General features: G+C 32.6%; 3 protein-coding genes across 4 annotated transcripts; 1 reads left to right on the top strand and 2 right to left on the bottom strand.

The window, feature by feature from the left end:
* The first annotated feature begins 415 nt into the window (after positions 1 to 415).
* Positions 416 to 4,593, top strand: LOC107910297 (probable protein phosphatase 2C 27). Its single transcript, XM_016838104.2, has 4 exons — positions 416 to 1,519; positions 1,707 to 1,901; positions 3,047 to 3,252; positions 3,724 to 4,593. Exons 1-4 carry the CDS (start codon positions 1,328 to 1,330, stop codon positions 4,277 to 4,279), a joined length of 1,149 nt encoding a protein of 382 aa, XP_016693593.1. The 5' UTR covers positions 416 to 1,327; the 3' UTR covers positions 4,280 to 4,593.
* Positions 4,594 to 7,731: 3,138 nt separating this feature from the next.
* LOC107903039 (peptidyl-tRNA hydrolase, chloroplastic) lies at positions 7,732 to 10,320 on the bottom strand. Of its 2 annotated transcripts, none has more exons than XM_016829107.2 (5): positions 9,854 to 10,320; positions 9,659 to 9,743; positions 8,277 to 8,335; positions 8,110 to 8,160; positions 7,732 to 8,033 (listed from the first exon to the last, which is right to left on the bottom strand). In XM_016829107.2, the coding sequence occupies exons 1-5, from the start codon at positions 9,932 to 9,934 to the stop codon at positions 8,016 to 8,018; spliced, it is 294 nt and encodes a 97-aa protein (XP_016684596.1). In that variant the 5' UTR covers positions 9,935 to 10,320; the 3' UTR covers positions 7,732 to 8,015. The 2 variants fall into 2 exon arrangements, with proteins under 2 accessions (XP_016684596.1, XP_016684593.2); XM_016829104.2 differs by having other exon boundaries at positions 8,285 to 8,335.
* A 7,311-nt stretch (positions 10,321 to 17,631) lies between these two features.
* On the bottom strand, positions 17,632 to 18,693 carry LOC107908002 (uncharacterized). The gene has a single exon (XM_016835288.1). The coding sequence runs from the start codon at positions 18,691 to 18,693 to the stop codon at positions 17,632 to 17,634; it is 1,062 nt and encodes a 353-aa protein (XP_016690777.1).
* Positions 18,694 to 26,244: the final 7,551 nt, after the last annotated feature.

Genomic DNA, 26,244 nt, shown 5'->3' with positions numbered 1-26,244 from the left:
TAAAAATATTAGTAAAAATAAATGAAGGGGTGATAAGTGATGGATGCAAGAATGTGAACAGTGAACACTGTTTTTATTTTGTGTTATTATTTTAGACAGAAGTGAACAGTGTTCAATTTTAGACCGAAAGAGAGATGGATGCAGTGAAGTGTTGTAGTTGTATTACTTCTACTGCTTCTTACTTACCCTAAACTTCCTTCCAATCACAACCTGCCACGTCTTCTTAACGGACGTTAACGAGCCTAACGTCTCATCTCATCTCTCAAACCGTTAAAAGGAAATAAGAAAAGCAAGACAGATAGATCCAACGGCTAGGAAGTTGGGGCCGCAACTAACGAAAATAAAAATACCATCCGGTCAACCAAGTGTTACCACCAATTATTAAAAGCCACAATACAAACGCCATCTTCGGCCCGCGACAGCTTAGAAGATCCACCGGATTACCTGGAATCGCCGGTGACCAACCACATAGCATTAGCAACAAAGAACCAACAGCTACACCAAGTTTTTACCTTTGTTTTCCATTCCCCCATTTCTCTCTTTTCAACGCCCATTGCCTTCTCTCTCTCTTTCTCTCTCTCTTGGATCAACTCACCCAGAAAAAATTACTAAAAAAAAGGGCAAAGGCAAAGGCAAAGGCAAAGCACAAAGAATCGTCATATTTACCATTTGTGAGAATTTCGCTTATTTTCTTTACAGTTTTCCCCTATCCTTGGTTGGACCTTTATTGTTTCTTTCCTTTTATTGGTGCAATTCTTCTTCATTTCTTCTTCTCCTTCAATGAATATCGTGATGCTGTTGTTGGTTTCATCTATTTTTGGTAAATTAATCGAGTTCTGATCTGGGGTTCTTTTTGGAGAGATTCCGTCAATTGCTTCAAGTGATTATAAAAAACCCATAATTTAGATGGGCTGTTGGATAGCTTGATTCGGAGGTAATTGAAGACTTAGTCATCGTATAAAGTTTTGAGTTTTTCTTTTTCTGATACCGTCTGGGTTAGGTTCGTTTGATCTGGAAGTTGACCCCGGTTCTACATATTTTAGAATTTTTACATCTTTACCCAACGAATTGGTTTCCTCAGATTTTTGAATTGTTGCCAAGGAACCCTAATGCACAAAGTATAAGATTCCTTTAGGTTGGAATTTCGTCGAGGCATTTGATTGCTTTGAGTAATTTTATCTGTCTGGTAATAACTTAAGATTGGCTCCAAGCTTTGTTTGGAAGATTTCTGACAAGTTGCTTCTGGATTTGGTTGTGTTTTGAGATATTACTCCAAGAATTTTAGAGAGGGTTGTTGAGATCTTTAATCTATGGTTGAGTAAGGAATATGGCAGCAGATATGGATTTTTCAACTCCATGTGAAATCGTAGAAGATAGTTATAGTAAGGATAATTTATCAGACATGGACAATGAAAATTTGGATAATGTAAAACGAATCCCCCTTGGTAAACCTCCCCGCCACCTCTCAGTTATGCGCCATTCCATGGGCTCAGCCAAGTTGATTGCCGAGGCTAATCTGGTATGTTTCATCTCTAATCTTGAGCAAGATTTTTAATTGATTTCATTTGATGTGCTGTTGGATCATTAATTCAGAAGTAGCTGAAGATAACATCATATTAGCAATTTCACTCCAATAGTTTAATATGTAGCCGCTAGATTCGATGATCTTTCCTTTCCCATTTTTCACACACTTCTTTTTTCTTCAGGAATTGGATATTGGTATTATAGTCCACAAATCATCTTCTGATGAAAAGAACGAGTTTTTGCCAGTATTGCGATCAGGAAGTTGTGCTGAAATAGGACCCAAACAGTATATGGAGGATGAACACATTTGCATAGATGATCTTATCGGACATTTGGGGACAACTGCCGAGTTTCCTTCTCCTGGAGCTTTCTATGGGGTATGATCATGTTGCAGTCTACCATCTATGACCTGACTAATCTTTTAGTGAACCATCTTAGTCATTGTATCAAATAGATAACTTTGTTTAATTTATATAGTATCTGATTTATGCACTTCCTTCCGCTTGTCCATCTCGTATGGTTGCTAGTCAGTGAAAACCTTGTTTCCTCATTGATGTAGCTTATGCTTATTTTACCTTTGTGTGGTTAGTAGGTAAAAGCACCATGGAGGCCCCTGTAGTAGGAGTCAGATTGCATTTTGCCTCTACTCAAAAAATGGGCAAACTAGTCTCTGTACGTTAGATCAAATAGTAAATTGGTCCTTCTATAAAAAATTTCATCTATTTCTACTGTTAAAAATTGGTTTTTGTACGTCAGCATGATGTACACTTGGCACTTCACATGTCAGTGTCTAGTTATTCCGTCAGGCGTGCCAGTTTTTAATGGTACAAATAGATGAAACTTTTAACAGAAAAGGATAAATTTGCGCTTTCATCTAATGTACAAAGACTAATTTGCTCATTTTTCTTAGTAGAGGGGGCAAAATGCAATCTCACTCCTAATGTAAGGGCCTTTGTGGTACTTTTACCATTGTTAGTATTGAGGAGATTTAGCAATGGTGTTTGGAGTGCATCCCATTCAGAGAAAGGGAATCTAGAGATTTTGTGCAGGCCAAAAGGAGGGGGAGGGGGGAGGAGAGACATAGGAACCATGCTCATTAGTTTCTTATGTCACCCAGACTCGTCAGTATATCGTATGGGTATGTGTCCAGAATGGGTATACTTATTTTTTTTAAAGCTTTTCTATATATTTGGAGGATCATACCTCCATGTCCAAATGTGTTGGGCACAGACTATAGGGAAAATGAAGAGTATGGATAATATAGTTATCATCTCTGATATTGTAAACTGCAGCCAGATCTTCCATTAGCAATACTATAAGTTTTTTAACATACGCAATCCTTTTCCCCAAATGGATATTACTTTATAGTATTTTTCTTCCTTCGATCTTCTGCCTCCTTATACCATGGCTAAGTTTAAGGTGTCTGCAGATGTCAGTTCTATTACATGTACAACTGAAAGGTGGCCTTGGAATCATAGTTGGCCTTACTCATCAACTAATTCTTGCCAATGCATGTGGACAGGTTTTTGATGGTCATGGAGGAACTGATGCAGCCTTATTTATCAGGAAGAATATCCTTAAGTTCATAGTTGAAGACTCCCATTTTCCAATTTGTGTGGAGAAGGCAATCAAGAGTGCTTTTCTGAAAGCTGATTATTCATTTGCAGACGCCAGCTCTCTTGATATATCCTCCGGCACCACTGCATTAATTGCACTTATTTTTGGAAGGTAAGTGAACCACAGATCTGCAATAGTAATTCCTTGTTGGTATTGTTTCCTTAAACCCACTTCTAGCAGCCTTTTTATGGACATGGTTTATTAATTTTGTTCAAAAAGTGAGATGTAAGGAAAATATAGAAACAGGAAGACAGAAAGCTAATGATTTGAAGAGTTTTCTTCTCTAACATCGCGAGCAATTCTGTAGAAGATTTTCAAGTAAATTGAAACTTGTACGATGTTAAATTGAATGGGGTTTTCATTCATCTTAGAAACTTAATATAGAGTTCATCATTTGAGGATAAGTATGAAAGCCATTTATAATGAAATTGTAATTGCTTAGTAAAAAAAATATAGAGGTAGAGGACAACTTATGTTTCTGTCTCTACTTTTAGCATCAGCATGATATGTTAGTCCCCTGGTGTATTTGACATTATGCATGGTCAAATCTGAACTCAAAAGTATTTTACATCCACTTTGTAGGACCTTGATAATTGCAAATGCTGGGGATTGTCGAGCTGTGTTGGGAAGGCGAGGTAGAGCAATTGAAATGTCCAAAGACCACAAACCTAACTGCACAAGTGAAAGACGAAGAATTGAGAAACTTGGGGGTGTCATTTATGATGGTTACCTGAATGGTCAACTGTCTGTGGCACGAGCACTTGGAGATTGGCACATGAAGGGGCCAAAAGGATCTGCCTGTCCTTTAAGTGCAGAGCCAGAGCTGCAAGAGACAGAGTTAAGTGAGGAGGATGAATTCTTGATAATGGGATGTGATGGGCTGTGGGATGTTATGAGTAGCCAGTGTGCAGTGACTATGGCAAGGAAGGAGCTGATGGTTCATAATGATCCTGAAAGATGTTCAAGAGAGCTTGTGAGGGAGGCACTGAAACGCAACACTTGTGATAATTTAACAGTAATTGTGGTTTGTTTCTCCACTGACCCTCCACCTCGAATAGAAATACCACAGTTCCGTGTTCGGAGGAGCATATCAGCGGAAGGGCTGAATTTTCTAAAGGGTGTGCTGGATAGTAACTGATGAAACAGTGGATAGATGAAAAGAGGTTGTACATGAAGGCATTGGAGGGTAAAATTGGCAGGCTGCAGGCTAACATTCAATCCTCCTTCAAGGACATGCTTATCATGTGATTCTTTATGAGTTTCTAAATCCTGTACATCTGAGATAACTCATGTTGTACGGATTGGCAGGAGTCGATGGTCAACCAGTTTTTCCTTTTCTTTTCTTTTTTTTTTCCTTCATCTGCTTACTCCTATCCTATCCTGTGTAGATAAACTGAACCTTGAGATATGTCGTAGCAGTTTTCAGTGAATCAAATAATTGCTATAAATTCACCATTGGTTTTATATATATTATTGGTTATTGAAGCGCTGCAGCAAATGCAAATTATGTGCAATGTGAACAAAAAGAATATGATTTTTTATGGGTGTGGTTCTTTCTTAGCGAATAATGATTCACTTTTAGTACTTTGCTGAATGAAAAATGATTTATTAGTCAACAGTTTTTAGGAAACAAAAGCTATTTTTGTTTTCTTTTGAAAATGGACAACATTAAAGTAACGTACTTGGAAGTCGAAAATATGTTAAAATAGAAAATATTTTTTATTGTTTTAATTAAAAATGTTCTATAAAATTGAAAAAGTTTGGAAAACAAATATTTTTAACTTTAGATGTGCTCGTTTGGTTGAAACTCGTATAAACTTTTAAAAAAAATTATTTCAATAATTTTTATTTTAGTTTAAATTACACAATTAGTCACACAATTTTCCTAAGTTTTCATTTTAGGCACCGAAAATAAAATAAAAAATTTGTAATTTAGACATTGTCATTACATACTTTAATCATTTTAGTCACTGTCGTTATATATGTTTATCATTTTAGTCACTCATCGTTAACTTGTCATTAGATAAATTCATTTTAATTACCCAATTTTAGTAAATTTTCATTTTGGACACTCATTTTATCTTTTTAACTTTTAAAGAATTAATTTAGTTTGTTTTCAATAAAGGGAAAAACTCAAGATTTTACACAGGAAATTCAGGATAGAAAAACCATTTTATCTTTTTGGTTTTTTTTATTATTTTTCTCTTTTTAGATTAATTTTAGTTTTTCTCTCAATAAAAGAAAAAACCTAGAGTTTTACAAGAAATTACCAAGCTTTTATAAGAAAGAAAAATCTTTAGTTTTTACTAGAAAAATTAATTTACTTTTCTTCGTTTTCCTATTTTAGAATTAATTTTAGTTTTTCTTTTTAAAATAAGATGGAAAGCTTTTTGTAGACAAAACTTGGATTTTTAGTAAAAACCATTTTACCTTTTTTTAAATTAATTTTAGTTTTTTACTAATAGGAAAATAGATGGAGTTTAAGTTTTTATATAGAAAAAATCATGGTTATCTGAATCAGATCAGTTCAATCAATTTTTAATATTTTTTACTTTATTAATTTTTAATAATTTATTTAATTGAATTTGTTTAAACTAGTCAGATCGACGAATCGAGGTCTGAGCAATTTGACCTCGATCCGATTCTTAAAAGTTTGATAAAACCTAAGTTTTTACATGAAATTGAGTTACAAGTGAAAAACTAGGGTTTTATCTCCGCAGTTGAATAACTTAATTCCCTATAAACCCAAGTTTTTTAGAATAAAATAAAATTAATTCTAAAAAAGAAAATAAATGACCAAAACAAAAACTTACTAAAATTTGGTGATAAAAATGAGTATATTTAATGGCAAATTAACGATGGATTACTAAAATGATAAAAGTATGTAACCATGGACGGAGCCACATACAAGATTGTGGGGTCAATTGATCCCCAAAAAATTTATATAATTGGTGAATTGACCTACAAAAAATTTGAAAATGGCTCATTGAAATTTTTGAAAATGAATTATTTTATAAAATAAATTACTTTATATGAAAATTAGAAATCTTATCACATGCGTATGCGTGTGAAATCACAAATTTAGAATATAGATATGTGTTTAAAAACATATAATAAACAATGTAACATATAGTTTGAAAATAATTAATCATAACAACATATGAAAGATGGATGATATTAAAATAAAAAAATTAGATTAAATTATGAGTAAAATAAAATTTAAACACATAAATACATCGGATAAACAATACTAAATGCACTACAATTATTTACCATGGTTTTATCACCAATTGTGAGTTAGTGTCAAGTTAACTTGTGTTACCACTCAATTAATAACATTATTAATATATACAAGTGGTGAAGGTAATAAATTGTGCATATTTTTAAAAAATCAAAATAAAGTTTTGATTGAGTGGTCAATTTAGGGCACGTTTGGTTCGCTGTATTGGATTAGAGGTGTATTGGATTAGAGGTGTATTGGATTAGAGGTGTAATGGAATAGATGTGTAATAGCAAATCAACTGTTTGGTTGAATGTAATGGAATAGAGGCGTAATAGTAAAACTGTGTTTGGTTGAATGTAATAGAGGTGTAATAGCATAATGGAGAAAACTAAAATGACCAGAATACCCTTAGCATAAATTTGTTTTGGTAAATGATTATTGTTATTGTTATTTAAATTTTAATAAGATTATTTATTATCAAAAATAAATAATTTAATCATATTTAAACATAATTATTATTTAATATATTTTAATTAAAATATATAATTTAATAAAATTCTTAATAATTAGCAGAAATTTGTTTTGGTAAATTATTTTATTTAAATTTTAATAAGATTATTAATATCAATAATAAATAATTTACTCATATTTAAACATAATTATTATTAAATATATTTTAATTAAAATATATAATTTAATAAAATTCTTAATAATTAATATTCTTATATGAATTTACTCAAATCATAATATATGATACTGTAAAATATAAATTAAAATAATAATTATTAAATATATTTTAATTAAAATATATAATTTAATAAAATTCTAATAATCAATATTCTTATATGAATTTACTAAAATCATAATATATGATACTATAAAATATAATTTGAAATAATTAATATTAAATATATTTTAATTAAAATATATGATTTAATAAAATTTAAAATAATTATCTAGATTCAAATTTAAGAATTATTTACATGAACAAAATATAATATTTGTTTCTAAGTTAATTATTTTAATAAAATAATTAAATATTTATATAACGGTGTTCTCATCTTTTGGTATTTTTATATGCAATTTTAAAGATTGAATCCAAACTTAAAAGAATATTTATTTGTAAGCATTTCACCGGTTTACTTCAACTCAATTATTGATTAATTTTTAATAAACATAAATTCAATAACCATTACTATTATCTTCTGAATATTGTACTGAATTTTAGACAATTAAATTAAAACAAATCTATTACATCAATCCATAAAAATTAAATTAAAACTTGAATAATAAATGAAAAATAATAGTTAAAACAGAAAAAATAATAATTCTCGATTAAAACAGTTTACTAGTGTTTGAGAATTCAATTATCCTTAAAAAACAACACATTAATCATCAAGAAACAATACGACTTGCATGCTTATCAAACTAGCTCAAGGAAGTCAATTGGGAGACTAAGACCTCTTGATTCTCGAATCTTAAACAACACAATTTAATCATTTGTGTCCTACACTTTAAGCAAATATTCTCTCCATTGAAAGTGTAGTAGATCACTTCATGCAAGACAACAAATCAAAAAACAATTATATAAAGTACAAAATAGAAATCTCTAAGCTTCAAATCTGGAACTTTTTCATGCGGTGGGTTGGGATCAAGGATGCACAAAAATCTGTAGAAGGGAACTGTAAGTGCGGAGGGGGGAGGGAAAAGATTACCATTAAGTCATAATAAAGGAAGAAAATTACCACCAGAACTTGCTTTAATGGAATCTTGTAATATGATACAATGGCCCCAACCTTCAATATGTAAAGTGAAACCATCCAATGGATATTAGAACTATAGTAATTTCAATCAGGTGAGAATCTTAGTCTCTCTAAAACATTATATAGGCCCTTTGAGATAGCTCACTTACAGACTCACCACTTGAGTTCATAAACGTTTGCGGTTTGGCAAGCATGACAGGAACATTTCCTATAAATCCGAAAAAGTAACTATCTCAAATTAAATATTGCATAATGGGACATTCTGAGTTGCCTAAGAAAATTTTAGAACATGAATTCATTTGTAATTTACCTACAATTTTCATTGAAATGAATAAACTTTTACTTTTTATTTTCCATCTATCAGGCTAGAACTTATGTTTTATTATCTTTATGCATAAGGAAATACCAATCTTGATGCTTAAACTAATATGGAAGAAGATGAAGTATAGAAGGTTTTGGATAGTTTATGCCACGTATTAAATAAGTTTCTCAAAAAATATGAAAATTGTGAAGTCACTAAGAATTGCAGCTGCTATTGTCTGCCATCATCCAAATCAAAGATAAACTTAGGTGGGATTCTAATCTAATCAGTTTCCATTATCCAATACACTCTTGTTTGTTTTACTGTTTAATCTAATTAGTTTCCATTATCCAAGGGTCACTAATCCACTTTCAACTAAATCTAAGGTTGATATTTTTTAGTTAAATTTTATATATCTTAAAAATCATTAAAATTTCGGCCATAATTTTAATTGAGGGTAAATTACTCCCTTTAAACAAAGTAGTTGAAACTTCCATTATTTTTGTAGTAGAAGGGAGGATCTTTTCCCAATGAGTAATCTAAATGCACTCTTCAAGGTTACAATGTAAAACAGTATCTTCATCTAAAGCATTCAAAATCAAGAATAAAGTTGCAAACAATTGCAGTTAAAACTTTTTAAGGTATGAGTGGCATACAAGTTACAAACACTCTCAAGATGCCTCAGGCAGGTAATGTCTCCCTTAGGTTCGTTAATGACATGTGGGAGGCTAGTGGTAGATTATGAACATCAAAGAATATATAATTATTAGTGTTTTACAGCACATCTCATCACCAAAACCATAAAACAATCAGTTAGAAGTTTCAATTGCAAAATATACCCTTCAATCACCAAAACCATAAAACAATAAAACAATAAAACAATCTGTTTAACAAGTGAGACCAACTCAGTCAAAGACATTATATTAGTATGGATAGATAATTAAGTACCCATTACGAAATATACCCTTCAAATACACTACATACAGTTATTCAAAATTGGAAGAAGTAGAATCAACTTAATATCAAAGCAATATACTAGTCTAGAATTAGAAATTTGGGACTCTATCATGTCTAAATGATAAATTTATGAAGAAACAATAACCCATTCCAGCAAAGTTCCATGGCTATTATATTTTCAACAGGCATGCAATACATCAAAGCATATTGAAGTTCTTGAATTTAACAATAGTGAAAGTCATTCGAAGATTGAACTTTTTTTTTAAAAAGTACCTTTTCCAATCTGAGCTTTAAAGTTAACTGTGTTAATAGAAATCCCTTTAGCCTTAGCTATAGCGTCTACCATCATAAAAACCACCTGTTGGTAAAAAATGAAACAAAAAAATCATTAAAAGAACATTAAATTCGTTAAAAAATTAAAACGAGGACGTATTAATACGTTGTGGCGGGTGCCATTGAATTTCTTACCGGGATTACCGAGACTGACGATGAGCCACGGCTTGCGAGGCAGAGACTGCGGCCTGGGCTCGGGCAGCGACACCTGGGCATCTTCCGCCGTATTGGCGAGAGAAGAATTTGAAATTTTCGTGGAAAAATTACGGAATTGAGTCATGGTTCTTTTGGTAGCGGCAGAAATTTTGAAGGAAGGATGAGATCTGGGGATATGAAATCTGGAGCAAACTTTTTGGGTAGAAGAAAGTAGGATATTTTGGTCTCAAAATTTTAGGGAGAAGAAATCAGTAAACGGTGAATACCAATTCCTTACCCCCACCCCTGAATACCTATTACAGGTGCTGAGGGAATAAACAAGTAATAGCAAAACGGTGGAATAGTAAACGGTGAACCAAACAGTGTAATAGGGGTGTAATCACTGTAGCGCGCGGAATAGGCAAGGAATGGAATGGCTATTCATGCCAACCAAACATGCTGTTAAAGTTTTATTAATCCAATTGATAAAGGTTTAAATCTCACCGTGTGCATAGCTTTTCGATTTTTGTTAAAATGAAAAGAGTAAAATGCCCTCGAATAATATGACTTATTTTTATTACGGAATGGCATTTTTGTAATTTCCTAACTGAGTTGGTACCCGATTAACCCATGAAACCAACTCAGTCAGGGGTTTTATTAATAACATAGTTTATAGATATACAACTGATAGAGGTAATAAAGTGTATATGATAAATTTAAAATATATCAAAATATCAAAATAAAGCTTTAGTTCAATTGTAAATTGGAGGTTTTACTAATATAATTGGTGTGGGTTTAAATCCCACTAAATGCATTTTTTTAAAGTGAAAAGATTAAAATACCCTTGAATAATATTACTTATTTTAATCACGGAAGGACATTCCCATAACTTGCTAACTGAGTTGGCACCCCGGTTGAAGGTGACACCAATTTAATTAGGAGTTTTATTAATAGTATAGATAAATGAATTTCACTCCACTACTAAAACCTAAAAATCTCTATTCCTTTTTATTTTCCTTCAACACTTACCACTTTTTTTTCTCACACACTCTCTTGAATTTAGCTAGAGAGGTAATCAATCACTCAATACTTTTAACTGGAACTCCTTAATTTAGTAACAACTCATCTTTTCTTTTCAAATTTTATTGATTAATCTCCACAAAATTAGAATTGTGGCTAACCCTTAGAAAATTAGAACCGTGGGTTTTCTTTAGATAAATTAGGATTTTTTTATGTAATATTTAGTTTTTTTATTTATTAAATGATTTTGAGATATTTATTTTGCATGAGTTTTCAAACATATTAACTGGGTAATAATAAAAATTATTGAAAAAATCACGACTGGTTGTATCTATAGTCTTAAATTTATTGAATATTAATTATAAATTTAACATTTTTTATTCCTAAAGTTGTGAATCTTGTGTTTGAAAATTGACATGTTGCATTCACATGATTAAGTGATTTTTATTTTTGTGAAAGAAAATTACTAGTTACAAGTTGGCTTCATGAAAACCTTTAAATTTAAAGCGTAGATTTTTTGTTCTAAATATTAGCTTGCACTAAATTTGCTAGTTACTATAACAAGTGTGGAAAGAGTGTTTTTCTTTACAATGAAATTTGTGAAAACTCGTTTGATGAATCAAATTGGAGATCAATGGATGAATAATTGTTTGATTACATATGTTGAGAAAGATATTTTTAACAACATTAACAAAGAGAAGATAATTCAACGATTTTAACATATTAGAAAGTGTTGTGGATAATTATAAAAAAAGTACGTGTTATTCAATTTTATTTTATGTACATTTTCTTTCCATTATTGTTTTAATAGTTTTGTAATAGTCGTACATTTAACCAAATACATTAGTTTTTCCACGATTAATATTACGGATTAGTTTATAAACATTTTAATTTTTAAAAAAACTTGATTCCACAATCTAGATTTCTTGGCTCCACCCTTATATGTAACCATAGTGACTAAAAATGATAAAAGTATGTAACGATGGTGACTAAATTACAATTTTTTTATTTTTAATGCTTAAAATAAAAATTTATGAAAGTTGGGTGACCAACCGTGCAATTTACCTTTTATTTTAATTATCATGTTTCTACTATAGGGAGATAAGTACCAAACTTTATTTTATTTTATTTTATTTTATTTTCAGAACTAAACGCGTTTTTCAATTTTTAAAAAGTAGAAAATGAATATTATTTAAAAAAAAGTAAAAATAGAAAAGAAAAAAAACATTTTCAGAAACCAATCTGCCTTTAGGGAAGACAAATTTTGAAAAAAAAATAAGTAAAATGATTTTTAAATAAAAATTAATTTAAATTAAGTCAATTTTTATTATATTAATAATTAATTTAATATTATTATATTTTTAATATTTTTAATCTTAGTTTCTAAAAATATTTTTCAATATTATTAAAATACATATTTATATATTTATAAATATAGTAGTCATATTTTAAATAATAGATTGTTAATGTTAATAAAAATATTATTTAATATTGCAATATTATTGTTTTAATAATAAATTTTAACACTACTAATTATTTTAAATGGTATTATTAATATTTTATTGAAAACAATTTTATATTAATATGGATATTCTAATAGTATAAAAACGTTAATACGAATAATACTGCATGATTAGTATAATATTTTAAGATTCATAATATATATATGATTAATGTAATACTAGATTATGACTTCTTAAAAAATATGTAAAAAAAAATATAAAGATAAAATGATATTTTAGTGGAAATTATTAAGTTGATGCTTTAGAGCTCATAATATCCCAAGTTAAAACTGCACCATAATTATATTTTATAAAAAATATTTTATATATAAATACAAAAAGATAAAAATATTATCCTATTTATAATTGTTATTTTGTAAAAAAAAAATAGTTATCTTTCAACCAGGTTGGTATCTAGTTGACTTGTTACATCACTCAGTTAAAAACTTAAATAATAATATAGATTATATTAATTTAAATATCGAAATATTATCATTTTGGATATTTACTATTAATATAATAATTTAAATATTATTTGTAAGGACACAAAGTTTTTTAGTACTGGAAAAGTTAATTTTGTACCGAAATGAATAAAGTTGAGTGATTTTAGGAAATTAAATGGAGAGGCTTTAAAGAATAGGTATTGGGTTGATTTTATAATTCATTAATAGTATTAAGAAAAGCAGAATTTGAAGGATGGGCTAATTCGTAAGGAAATCAAAATTTGAGTGGCAAATATATTAAGAAACACGCATTACTTAATCCAACAATCCACATCCACGCAAACCGATACGTAAACAATTTCTTTTTCAACAAAACATCAATTTCACTCAACTCAGTAAAATTTAGATGCAAAATCAAGTCATTCTTTAATCTCTTCAATTCATTAACAAAACTCATCTCACAAGCATGCCAAGTCAATTAAAAACCAAAACTTAGCTTGAGTAAATAAAAAATATCGTAACTATCATTTTAAACATAATCACCTAAGTACAAACTCTTACCCGAAAGCTCCAACCATTCTAGCCTATGGACCACAAAACTGAGTTTTCAAATGAATGTATAACAATGGAATTTTTTAAAATTTTCTTCAAAATTAACTGGTTGTGATATTTATAACAATAACTATACTTGTGTTTTCGGATTAAATTGTTCTTACCTTTCAATCATTCAATCTTCTTTGCTATCCTCGACCTTGGTTCGCTAGAGTGTGGGCTTTATTAGCAAATTGATGAAAACTTGAGTGAAACTTCGTGGGCTAAAAATTAAAAGACGAATTCCGTTAAAACACATAATTTATTTCATAAATAACTTTTCTATATTTTGACAGAATGTCAACATATAAGAGGAGTCTGTTTGACCCAACCTTTAGTCTCTATTTATAGAGAAATAGCAAGAGTATCAGTAGAATAAAAATATATGAATAATTATATTTTAATAGGAAACACTACTCCTAAATGGAGTGTACTATAAGGGGCGGAATGACCTTCTCTTAGACTAGGGTTTTCCACCCCTCCCTTTAAATCGAGCCTTGTCATGTATCGGGTTAATTATATGTGTTATCTAGTCTTAAAACTAACTTATATAATTTATTCAATCCCGATTAATATATCTCCTATGCCCAAAATCTTATTTATTCATTTAATTAATTGATTAAAATAATTAATTAAATTGATGAAACTATTCCTTCAACCCAATTCAAATTTCATTATAATCATGATGACTTACTGTATTACTATCTATGAGTAAATAAATTCAATTTACTTGTTCTTATGAAACTTCGATGACTTAATTTAATTTTCGCTTCAAACTTTATTTATTTAATCATAATTTAATTAAATAATAAGTCAAATAAATAAATTAATTCTCAAGTCATCTCTTGTCCATAGTGAGAAAAAGCATTCACTGCGGATAGTGATACATGAGATCTATTTCTCTAATTCGTCGTTTCACTTTTTCCATTTCATCAATTAATGCAAACCATCAAGGTTAAGCCAAGCTAGCGGAGAGATCGATTGGATATATATAATTAGGACTCAAATAGTTTGCAATTAAGTTCTGACTGTGATGATTGTCGAATCCACCAATATAAACCTACGTCTAATTTGCAATTTAAGCAGTATAGGGAGTAGGGTTGATCCCTCAGAGACTGGGTTTACTGCAAATTGTTGTTCTCTTGACCAGATTTATGTCGGGGCAGTTGTCGTGCCCAAGATATTAGGGGGAGGATAAAATCGAAAACCTGAAACCTGAAATAAATAAATAAAACTCGTAAAAAGTAAAAGTTGAAAATGAAATAATAATAAAAAACAGTTAAATAAATTTGAAGAAAAATTAATTAGAATAAGCTCACTTTAGGCACTGATTTTTCCTCATCTTTAAACCGATCCTCGAAATTAGATGAACTCCTCTTTTCCAATAAGCTAGTTATAGCTACCAAGGACGCCTCGGAAACCAACTCTTCCTTGTGTAAATTAGTTATGGAACGTCCAATAACTAACCCTTACCGATCGAACAACCACGAAACGTTCGTGATTTAGAACTCCGGCAGTCTTGCGTTCTATAAGAGCCTAGCTCGAACCAATGTCCTCAACTGCGTGGGGCATTTAAATCCGGTTACTACTTCCCTTGACGGAACCAAACAGCTATCTTCACTTGGCATGCCAATGTGTTCACAGAAAACCGATTAGAAACGTTCCTTTCGGAATTCCAACTATACGTCTAACCACACTAACTCAAACGACGTCTTTTTTGACTTAGTGTTGATCTGACTTTATGAGTTGACAAAATCATACTCTTAATCTGGAGAAGTAATAAGTACTGGAATTCTAGGAGTTAAATTGCTCGGGTTCGTAACTCACGGGTTTTGACGAGGCTAATTTCGGCCTAAAGCTGAAAATGGGTTTATTTGGCTAAGGTTTGGGACATGATGGTATTGGGCATAATTGGATAAGGTAAAAAAATAGATGGAAAGGATGGGTGGCATAATTAAATATGGAGGCTAGAAATTTAGTAATATATTAAAATGGATGGTTGGCTACTGGAAATGAAAAGGGAATTTGAAAAAAAAAATTGCAAACGATTTAAGGAGGTGGCTAACTAGGAATTAATGAATTGAAGAAAAAGAAACTATGAACAACAGATGCTACGTGAGAAAAAATGGAGAAAAGATTGAATTCAAATATGAAAGTTGATTTATGAATTGATTGATGATTAAAATGAACAATATAGCCTCATTTTTTACTAGTGGTCTTACTAAATTAAGAGCCAACTAGTGTAGAAAATCAAGGAAAAATATTCCATGATATAAAAAATATCTCAAAATAATCTCCCACTAAGTCAACAATTTCAGCTAATTATTCTTGGAAAAATTCTGCTTTGGCCCTCCTTCTTTGCTTCTTTCTTCAATCTAGCCCAATTGTTTTCTTTTTCTTCTATTTAGCGCCAAATTGCACCCCTACACAAAATTCAACAAAAACATGGAAAAATTAGTGGTGCACTCTCATAAATTAACCAATTTAATGACATAAAATATGTAACTTTGACATTTAATCAAATCCCCCCTACTTAGCTTATGCTAGTCCTCGAGCATTTTGTATGAATTTGCAAAAGGCAAAGTTTTCTCCAAAAGAGGACTTGACCCCCATGGTTTGCACAATTCAGCAATTTAATCCTAGCACATTAATATTTCAAATAACCTAGCCTAAGGAGTAAGTAAATATATTTCAGAGATAGACTTACCCTTCATTTTATTTTATTATTTGTACTTAGGACATTTTCGAATTTTTTTACACGAGACATAATGACAACCCAAGCACCATGTTCCGGTTACTCAATTCTGACGTCTCTAACCGGGTTATTTCGCCCTACTCATGATAACTTGTTAACGGAGTGAGTGCAAAGAAATTGGACAGCCACACGAACCTTTTTACGCGAGATGTGATGACAACCCAAGCACCACGTTCCGGTTACTCAGCCCGATGTACAGCCCCAATTTTTCACTCTTAACATTCGTATCAGAGGAGTATTTTTTTTATTTTTTTTTATTTTTTATTTTTTTGTTCTTTTTGTTGTTGAAAAGATTTGACATATGATAAAAGGTAAGCAGTCAAGCAAACTCATAATTCCCAAAAATTTCTTACCCACTAAGTCTAGGTTATTAAAAAGTTTCATGTGTAAAAATTAAATAGCTAAATAGGTCAAACCATAAGTGTACCATCAAAAGAAAAATTTTACCTTTTACCGAAAACATGCAAAAATAGCGATGACAGATAAGCAAATTAGAACCAATTTATATTTCCCTCCCCTCTACTTATTTTACATTGTCCCAATGTAATTTAAAGAATAAAAGTAAAGATAAGTAGGAGAAAGAGAGAAAAAGAAACTCCCTATGCATTTCAACGTCGTGGAGGGTGGTCTCGTAGGTAGAGTGGGCCTTAGCTGAATAAAAAGAATTTTGTGGGTTGACAAGTGGAATTTAATTTTGTCTTGGAATGTTTCCTGCAAAAATAAAAATGAAAATAAAATAAAATAGTAAAAATAAATAATAATAATAATAGGAAAATTAAAATGTTTTTTTTTTCAAATTTATTAGCTAAGCTATAAACTTGAGAAATAAATTATTAAAAACCAAGATTACGAGATTTGGTAAAACAGTCGTGATAAATGCACCAAGTAAGTTCCCAGGAAAGAGAGGTGAGTCACAATGGACATTCTTAAGTACCAAGTCTTTCCTTAGACAGAACTAATCCTTGACATGTATTTTCATTTTCCATTTTACCAAAAATTTTATTTGCATAAAGGAAAAGAAAATTTGAGTTGCCTCCCAACAGCACTTTCTTTAACGTCGTTAAGCTCGACGACCTGTTATTCAAGCTCTAGGCTCCTCGAGAATAATCTCCTCAACTGTGTGTTTAAAATTCTCGTAAAAGGGTTTCAGTCGTTGACCATTCTCCTTAAAGCACTTCCGGGTTTTTTCGCTTTGAATTTCCACAGCTAATCGCTTGAGCATTTGATCGATGAAGGGAAGTGGAAAATGGTCTTTTTGGGTAGCTGCATTCAACTTCCTATAATCGATGCAAACCCTCCATCCATTCTGGACTCAGGTAGGATCTAGCTCTCCTGATGAGTTTTTCACCACTGTCACGCCAGTTTTCTTGGGCACGACATGAATCGGGCTAACCCAATCACTATCGAAGATCGGGTATATCATTCCAGAATCTAATAGTTTTTGGATCTCCTTCTTTACTACTTCCATCATGGGTGGATTAAGACGTCTTTGACCATCTCTCTTTGTTTCATGTTTGACACTATCACTGGTAAAGTGTCTTTCTTTCCCAAAAAGATGTACTTAATGTGGTCTGGTAATGCTTCAAGCTCCAAGGTTGATGGCTGCAAAATCGAAGGCAAGATTTTAGTTTGGGAAGGTAATATTTCAAATTGGTTACCTCGATTCGTCAACGATGGTTGCGTCTTCAAGTGTTTGACAAATTCTCGCAACGGATCTCCAATAATTGATAATTCCTCGAGATGACTTAAAACATCAATGTCAATGCTTTTGTAAAGGATAGTTTCCAACTCATTAAAGTCATGATATTCAGGATAGGATTGAGTTAAACAATCTATAATATCAATGCTATAAATATTTGATAGTGAGTTAGGATGACCCATAGCTTTGTGGATATTGAATTTCACGATTTCACCGTCAAACTCCATTGTCAGTGTTCCGCTCTGAACGTTAATTTTTGCGCTTGCGGTACTTAGAAATGGCCTTCCAAGCAAAATGTCAAATGAATTAGTTGAGTTATCGTCTTCCATATTAATAATGTAGAAATCTACAGGGAAAACTAATTCGTTAACTTTAACAAGGACGTCTTCAAGTAACCTTTTGGGATATATGACTGACCTGTCCTCCAACTGGATAATTACTCCTGTTTTTTTCAAAGGACCCGCGTTAATCAACTTATAAATAGGATAAGGCATAACATTAATGGAAGCCCCTAAATCACACATGGCTTTCTTAATGCCTACATTACCTATCTCACAGGAAATAACAAACATACCTTGGTCCTTGCATTTGGGCGGAACTTTCTTTTGCAGTACTGCGGAGACATTTTCTCCTACATTTACTCTTTCGTTACCTATTAACCTCCTTTTGCTAGTACATAGTTCCTTGAGGAATTTTACATAACGAGGGATTTTTTTGATAGCGTCGATCAAAGGGATATTTACCTCCACCTTCCTGAATGTTTCGAGGATTTCTTTTTCCTCATTCTCTTTCTTATCCTTTAGGAGCCCCTCTGGAAAAAGAGGTGGCATCACAACTGGTTTCTAAATTTCTGATTTCGGTTTGGCTTTTGGATCAAAGATCTACTTTTCCCGTTCGTTGTCTTGCCCATGACTTTTGTCTGGAACTATTTCCAGAACTTTTTCGCTATGAAGAGTTATTGCACTTGCATTCTGCCGAGGATTCAGCTTTGTCTGGAAAGGTAATTTACCTTGAAACTCCAAACGATTAACTGTCATCGAGAGTTTACTAACTTGATTAGTTAACTCTTGTATTGATGCGTTTGTCCTTTATTGGTATTTTGCAGCATCGACAACAAGTCTCTCCATAATAGCTTCTAGAGATGTGCTCGGCTTGGGTGGCCGTTGTGGTGGTTGCAGAGGTCTCGGTTGGTATGACGGATTATATCGGGGATTAGCTCCGTAATTCAAGTTGGGATGATCCTTCTACCTGGGATTGTAGGTGTTGGAGAAAGGATCATAGCATCTTTGTGGAGGCCCCGGAAAACCTCCGACAGCATCGACATGTGCCATTGAATTTTCATTAAGGATTGGGCACAAATCCATCGGATGTTCAGATGTAGTACAAATTCCACACAGTTGGGTCAGATTCTTCTTTTCTGTAAGCATAGATTGAACAATATTAGTAAGCTTCTCCAACTTATCTTCTAAGGATAAAATGTTTACCCCATTAACCCGTCTTATGGGTTCTGAATTCGGCCGATATTGTTGAGAATTTGCCGCCATGGTAGATATCAGTTCTCTTGCCCTTTGAGGAGTCATATTGACAAGCGCCCCCACTAGCTGCATCAATCATTTTCATTTCCATGAGGAGCAAACCCTCGTAGAAATACTGAAGAAGTGATTGTTCGGTCAAACCGTGTTGGGGACAACTTGCACACAGTTTTTTGTATCGCTCCTAATAGTTGTAGAGAGATTCACTCTCCATTTGGCGAATTCCCACTATGTCTCTCCTAAGTTCAGCTGTTCGCGATGTTGGGAAAAATCTGTCAAGAAAAACACGAGATAAGTCATCCCACGTTGTAATAGAACCAAGTGGTAAGTAAAATAATCATTCTCTTGCTGTATCAACTAAAGAAAAAGGAAAGGCCCGAAGTTTGATTTCATCTTCGGTTACTCCCTGTGGTTTCATGCTTGAGCAGACCAAGTGGAATTCTCTCAAGTGGGTATGTGGATTTTCGTTTTTCAAGCCTCGAAAAGTGGACAAAAAGTGAATAAGGCCTGACTTCAACTCGAACAGGGTTTTTCTAGCTGGATTGTTGATGCATAACGGTGTTTGCTCGTTGGGAGCAGCTACTAGTTGACGAATGGTTCGGTTCGCCATCTTTTCTAGTTCAACGAATTCTGCTTCTTTTGTTTCAAAAAATGGTTCGGTCTCAGGTTCGACCACTTCGACTCGTTTCCCATGTCGAATTGCCTCTGTATGAATTGCTTGGCTCAACCTTTCGACGTCGGATTCTAAGATCCCTTGTCCTAGCTCAACTTCTGCTTTACTTGCACGTTTAAGAGCTTCTGTCTCTTTTCGTCGTACTCGTGCTGATTTCTCGATCTCTGAGTTGTATTCGAGATCTCCGGATAAAGATCTGGTCATGAAGATGATTTAAACCATTTGTAAGTGTTGTCAGTCCCCAGCAACGGCGCCAAAATTGATGGTTGTCAAATCCACCAATATAAAATTACGCTTAATTTGTAATTTAAGCAGTATAAAGAGTAGGGTCGATCCCTCAGAGACTGAGTTTACTGCAAATTGTTGTTCTCTTGACCATATTTATGTCGGGGCAGTTGTAGTGCCCAAGATATTAGGGGGAGGATAAAATCGAAAACCTGAAACCTGAAATAAATAAATAAAACTCGTAAAAAGTAAAAGTTGAAAATGAAATAATAATAAAAAATAGTTAAATAAATTTGAAGAAAAATTAATTAGAATAAGCTCAGCTTTAGGCACTGATTTTTCCTCGTCTTTAAACCGATCCTCGAAATTAGATGAACTCCTCTTTTCCAATAAGCTAGTTATAGCTACCAAGGACGCCTCGGACACCAACTCTTCCTTGTGTAAATTAGTTATGGAACGTCCAATAACTAACCCTTACCGATTGAACAATCACGAAACGTTCGTGATTTAGAACTTCGGCAGCCTTGCATTCTAGAAGAGCCTAGCTCGAACCAATGTCCTCAACTGTGTGGGACATTTAAATCCGGTTACTACTTCCCTTGACGGAACCAAACAACTATCTTCACTTGGCACACCAATGTGTTCACAGAAAACCGATTAGAAACGTTCATTTCGGAATTCCAACTGTACGTCTAACCACACTAACTCAAACGACGTCTTTTTTGACTTAGTGTTGATCTGACTTTATGAGTTGACAAAATCATACTCTTAATCCGGATAAGTAATAAGTACTGGAATTTTAGGAGTTAAATTGCTCGGGTTCGTAACTCACGGGTTTTGACGAGGCTAATTTCGGCCTAAAGTTGAAAATGGGTTTATTTGGCTAAGGTTTGGGATATGATGGTATTGGGCATAATTGGATAAGGTAAAAAAATAGGAGGAAAGGGTGGGTGGCGTAATTAAATATGGAGGCTAGAAATTTAGTAATATATTAAAATGGATGGTTGGCTACTGGAAATGAAAAGGGAATTTGAAAAAAAAATTGCAAACGATTTAAGGAGGTGGCTAACTAGGAATTAATGAATTGAAGAAAAAGAAACTATGAACAACAGATGCTACATGAGAAAAAATGGAGAAAAGATTGAATTCAAAGATGAAAGTTGATTTATGAATTGATTGATGATTAAAATGAACAATGTAGCCTCTATTTATTGATTAAATGCTAAAGTTACATATTTAATGTAATTAAATTGGTTAATTTATGAGAATGCACCACTAATTTTGCCATATTTATTGAATTTTGTGCAGGAATGCAATTTGGGGCTAAATAGAAGAAAAAGGAAACAATTGGGCCAAATTAAAGAAAGAAGCAAAGAAGGAGGGCCAAAGTAGAATTTTTCCAATATTAATTAGCTAAAAATTTTGTTGACTTAGTGGGGGAGATTATTTTGGGATATTTTTTGTCATGGAATATTTTTTTTCCTTAATTTTCTATGACTAGTTGGCTCCTAATTTAGTAAATCCTCTAGTATAAATAGAGCATGTATTGTTCATTTATTGATCAATCAAAAATATTAAGCTTTTATCTTTCAATTCTCTCCTTTCTCACGTAGCCTTTGTTATTTCTTTAGTTTGTTTTCCTTCAATTTATTAGTTCCAGTAGCCAACAATCCATTTCACCTTTATTTTCAACTTTTCACAAATTTATTTATTGACTTTAGTTTCTTTAACTTTCAATTCCTAAAACTTCCAGCGTGTTACTACTTACCATTTACAACTCCTTTTTCAAATTCCCTTTTTCAACCACCCCACTTTAATATATTCCAACCCCCATACTCAATCACATCACCCACCTTTTCACCCATTTACCTTAATTGATTTATCAAATACCAACATGTCCCAAACCTTAGCCAACTAAACCCATTTTCAGCTTTAGGCCGAAATTAGCCTCGTCAAAACCCGTGAGTAACAAACCCGAGCCATTTAACTCCTAAAAATTCCAGTACTTATTATTTCTCCGGATTAAGAGTATGATTTTGCCAGCTCATAAAGTCAGATCAACACTAAGTCAAAAAAGACGTCGTTTGAGTTAGTGTGGTTAGACGTACAGTTGGAATTCCAAAAGGAACGTTTCTAATCGGTTTTCTGTGAACACATTGGCGTGCCAAGTGGAGATAGCTGTTTGGTTCCGTCAAGGGAAGTAGTAACCGGATTTAAATGTCCCAAGCGGTTGAGGACATTGGTTCGAGCTAGGCTCTTCTAGAACGCAAGGCTACTGGAGTTCTAAATCACGAACGTTTCGTGGTTGTTTGATCGGTAAGGGTTAGTTATTGGACGTTCCATAACTAATTTACACAAGGGAGAGTTGGTGTCCGAGGCGTCCTTGGTAGCTATAACTAGCTTATTGGAAAAGAGGAGTTCATCTAATTTCGAGGATCGGTTCAAAGACGAGGAAAAATCAGTGCCTAAAGCTGAGCTTATTTTAATTAATTTTTCTTCATATTTATTTAACTACTTTTTATTATTTATTTTCAACTTTTACTTTTTACGCATTTTATTTATTTATTTCAGGTTCCAGGTTTTCGATTTTATCCTTCCCTCCAAATTTCTTGGGCACGACAATTGCCCCGACATAAATCTGGTCAAGAGAGCAACAATTTGCAGTAAACCCAGTCTCTGAGGGATCGACCCTACTCCCTATACTGCTTAAATTTGCAAAATTAGGTGTAGGTTTATATTGGTGGATTCAACGCCCATCATTTATACTAGTGGCCTTGCTAAATTAAGAGCCAACTAGTGTAGAAAATCAAGGAAAAATATTCCATGATATAAAAAATATCCCAAAATAATCTCCCACTAAGTCAACAATTTCAGCTAATTATTCTTGGAAAAATTCTGCTTTGGCCCTCCTTCTTTGCTTCTTTCTTCAATCTAGACCAATTGTTTCCTTTTTCTTCTATTTAGCCCCAAATTGCACCCCTGCACAAAATTCAACAAAAACATGGAAAAATTAGTGGTGCACTCTCATAAATTAACCAATTTAATGACATAAAATATGTAACTTTGGCATTTAATCAGACTGTCCGTCTATTAATTACAACATTATTTAGTCATGAAGTCATTCCACTAAAGTACCATGACTAAGATCTCCTTATTATATACTATTACAAAAGCTACTTTATCAAGTGTCCGTCTAATGACCTTATCATATATGTGTTACCCTCATAAGATATTCTTAATATTTTTGGGATAAATTTGTTGTCCCAATATGATCCTATTTTATCTCGTGGTAACTATTACATCCTCCTTCATGAAAATTCAATTACGAACAAGTAGTAATTAAATCATTCGTTTTAAGACAAATGACTTGTGGCGACGTTACTTTTCATCTATCATATAATGCCAATGAGAGAATATCATTTACCCTTTGTTAGGCTATGAATTCCACTATTATAAGTGAAGTTATGTCATGCAGAAGTCAAATACCCAACATACCAACTTTCGAATCTATTACCAATTAAACTTAGGCTATTAATACATCAAATCATACGAGTCACTCATACATAGTCCGTCACTTATTCAAGATTAAAGTAAATTACACTATGAACGTCACAAGTGAATAAATCCATAAATAGATTTAGGATTTACTCTACTTGGGTCCTGTCCAATGTACTGCTAATCCAGACATTCACATCTATATATTTATCTTTTGGGAGTCATCTACTTCGATACCAAATACAAGGTATGTTCCTATTTGGAATTGATAGATGACATATTAGTCTTTCAATTAACTTGCTGAATTTCCATTATACTATGTACGTGTTAGATTATCTATTAATACAAGTTGTCTTCTTGAATTATGATCCATCCACATAATGCAACTTAATATTAGTTAAACATTAGGCAATCAATGAGCCAATATTTTCTTTTATTTTGTTTCGCGTGCAAAAACCAATGAGGACAATAAACAAAAAAATATTAATAATAATGATGGAGTTTTATTAAACTAATTTGTTTGAAAATTTTCAAGTACATAGACATAATCACTACACTAAAGACGCTAGATCCCAACTCCAGTTGCATTTATAGATTTGATTAATCGTATCTTCCAACAATATGTTGATAAATTTTTGGTGGTGTTCATTGATGATATTTCAACGTATTCGAGGTCCGAGGATGATAATGATAGACATCTCCGAGTTGTTCTACAGATTCTCTAAGAAAAGAAGTTATCTGTGGAGTTGAGTAAATGTGATTTCTAGTTGTCGAAAGTGATTTTTCTTGGTCATTTTATTTTGACGGTTGGTGTTAAAGTTAACATTAAGAAGATAGAACTATCTTCGAGTGGAAGGAACCTAAGAATGTTACCAAGGTTAATAGTTTCTTAGGTTTTAGCTAGATTTTATTGTCACTTTGTTAAGGGTTTTTCCATGATTGCCACTCCGTTGAAGAAATTGTTGTAAAAAGGTAAGCCATTTGAGTGGAATGAGAAGCATCAGGAGAGTTTAGAGTAATTAAAGGCTATTTTAACTAAGGCTCTTGTTTTGAATCAACCAGAATTAAGGGAAATACTATTATTTACGATGATGCTTCATATACTGGTTTGGGATATATGATGATGTAAAAGGGGAAGGTAGTGACATATGCTTCAAGGCAATTGAAAAATCATGAGTGGAACTATTTGACTCATGGTTTAGAGTTGGTGATGGTGGTATTTGCATTAATGATATGATGACACCATCTATATGGTAAGAAGTGTTATATTTACATTAATTACAAGAGTCCCAAATATCTTTTAACTCAGAATAAGTTGAACTTGAGATAGTGAAGATGGATTGAACTATTAAAGGATTATGATTATATTATTGATTATTATCTGGGTAAGACAAACGGTGGTGTTGATGCTTTGAGTAAGAAGTTGTTGGTGGACTTGAGACCTATGTTTGCTCGGTTATAGTTGGTGGATGATGGTGGTCTTTTGGCTGAATTGCAAGTTAAGCAAATTAGAAGTTGTTAGCAAATTAGAGATAAACAATTGGTTGATGTGAAGTTGTTAGCAATGAGAAGGTAATTTGAGGAAAATAGAGCTAATGACTGTGATATCGATAATGATGGTCACTTGATGTTCTAAGAGAGGATTTATGTGGCTAGTGATGAGGAGTTGAAGCATGATATACTTCAAGAGGCTCACAACAGTTTCTATGCCATGCATCCTGGAGATAACAAGATGTGTTGTAATTTGAAAGGTTTGTATTGGTGGTTCGGTATGAAAAGGAAGGTTACCGAGCATGTTGCAAAATATTTGACTTGTCAACAAGTCACAGTTGAGCATTAGTTTCTATCAAGTTTACTTTAGTTGATTGCAATCCCAAATACGATGATTTTTTTGATTAGGCTGTCTTTGACTTTGAAGAAAAGATGAAAAATTTAACTAATATTAGTGTGAAATATTTTCACATCGCTATGACAATGCGACTACCATGAAATAGCGACTGGTATACCACTATAGTGCTGCTTTTCGAAACCCTTCTTTGCACTGCCCAACAAGTCAATTACAAGCATTGAAAGAAGAAGGAATTCAAAGATTCCTAGCTTACAACCCTAGTAACAGTAAACGTAGCCGTACGATTCAATTAAAAGATTAGTATAAGTTTTGTTTTTAATCTTGGATGAATAGAGTAATTTGAGTGGCGGTGTGGCGTAAAGTTGAGCTGAAAATGGACTTGGGGAAATTTTTTGAGCCATTTTAAGGTCCATGTATGAAGGCCCTGAAATAAATGGATTGGGCTAGAATCAGGGGAAGGGCCCATTAAATCACGAATCAGGTGAGAGAGAGAAGAAGCACAGAGGAAGCACAACAAAAGAAAGAGGTGAGAATCTGGAAAGCCAAAAAGATTAGGAGTGACACAGCCAATAACATAAAAGCACACAGATCGATGACGTGGCATGAA

This window comes from Gossypium hirsutum, chromosome D02 (assembly GCF_007990345.1).
Source record: "Gossypium hirsutum isolate 1008001.06 chromosome D02, Gossypium_hirsutum_v2.1, whole genome shotgun sequence".
Lineage (NCBI taxonomy): Eukaryota > Viridiplantae > Streptophyta > Magnoliopsida > Malvales > Malvaceae > Gossypium > Gossypium hirsutum.
Note: the sequence above shows the minus strand (reverse complement) of the source record. Positions and strands in the feature narration are given on the sequence as shown.

Bases quoted from the DNA above. Each gene is read 5' to 3' on its own strand.
- LOC107910297 (XM_016838104.2), top strand. From the start codon at position 1,328: ATGGCAGCAGATATGGATTTTTCAACTCCATGTGAAATCGTAGAAGAT. The intron at 1,902-3,046 runs GTATGATCATGT...GCATGTGGACAG, and splicing joins CTCCTGGAGCTTTCTATGGG to GTTTTTGATGGTCATGGAGG. The intron at 3,253-3,723 runs GTAAGTGAACCA...TCCACTTTGTAG, and splicing joins ATTGCACTTATTTTTGGAAG to GACCTTGATAATTGCAAATG.
- LOC107903039 (XM_016829104.2), bottom strand. From the start codon at position 9,934: ATGCCCAGGTGTCGCTGCCCGAGCCCAGGCCGCAGTCTCTGCCTCGCA. The intron at 8,336-9,658 runs GTACTTTTTAAA...TCGGATTTATAG, and splicing joins TAAAGCTCAGATTGGAAAAG to GAAATGTTCCTGTCATGCTT. The intron at 8,034-8,109 runs GTAATTTTCTTC...TCCCTTCTACAG, and splicing joins CATTAAAGCAAGTTCTGGTG to ATTTTTGTGCATCCTTGATC.
- LOC107908002 (XM_016835288.1), bottom strand. From the start codon at position 18,693: ATGCCACCTCTTTTTCCAGAGGGGCTCCTAAAGGATAAGAAAGAGAAT.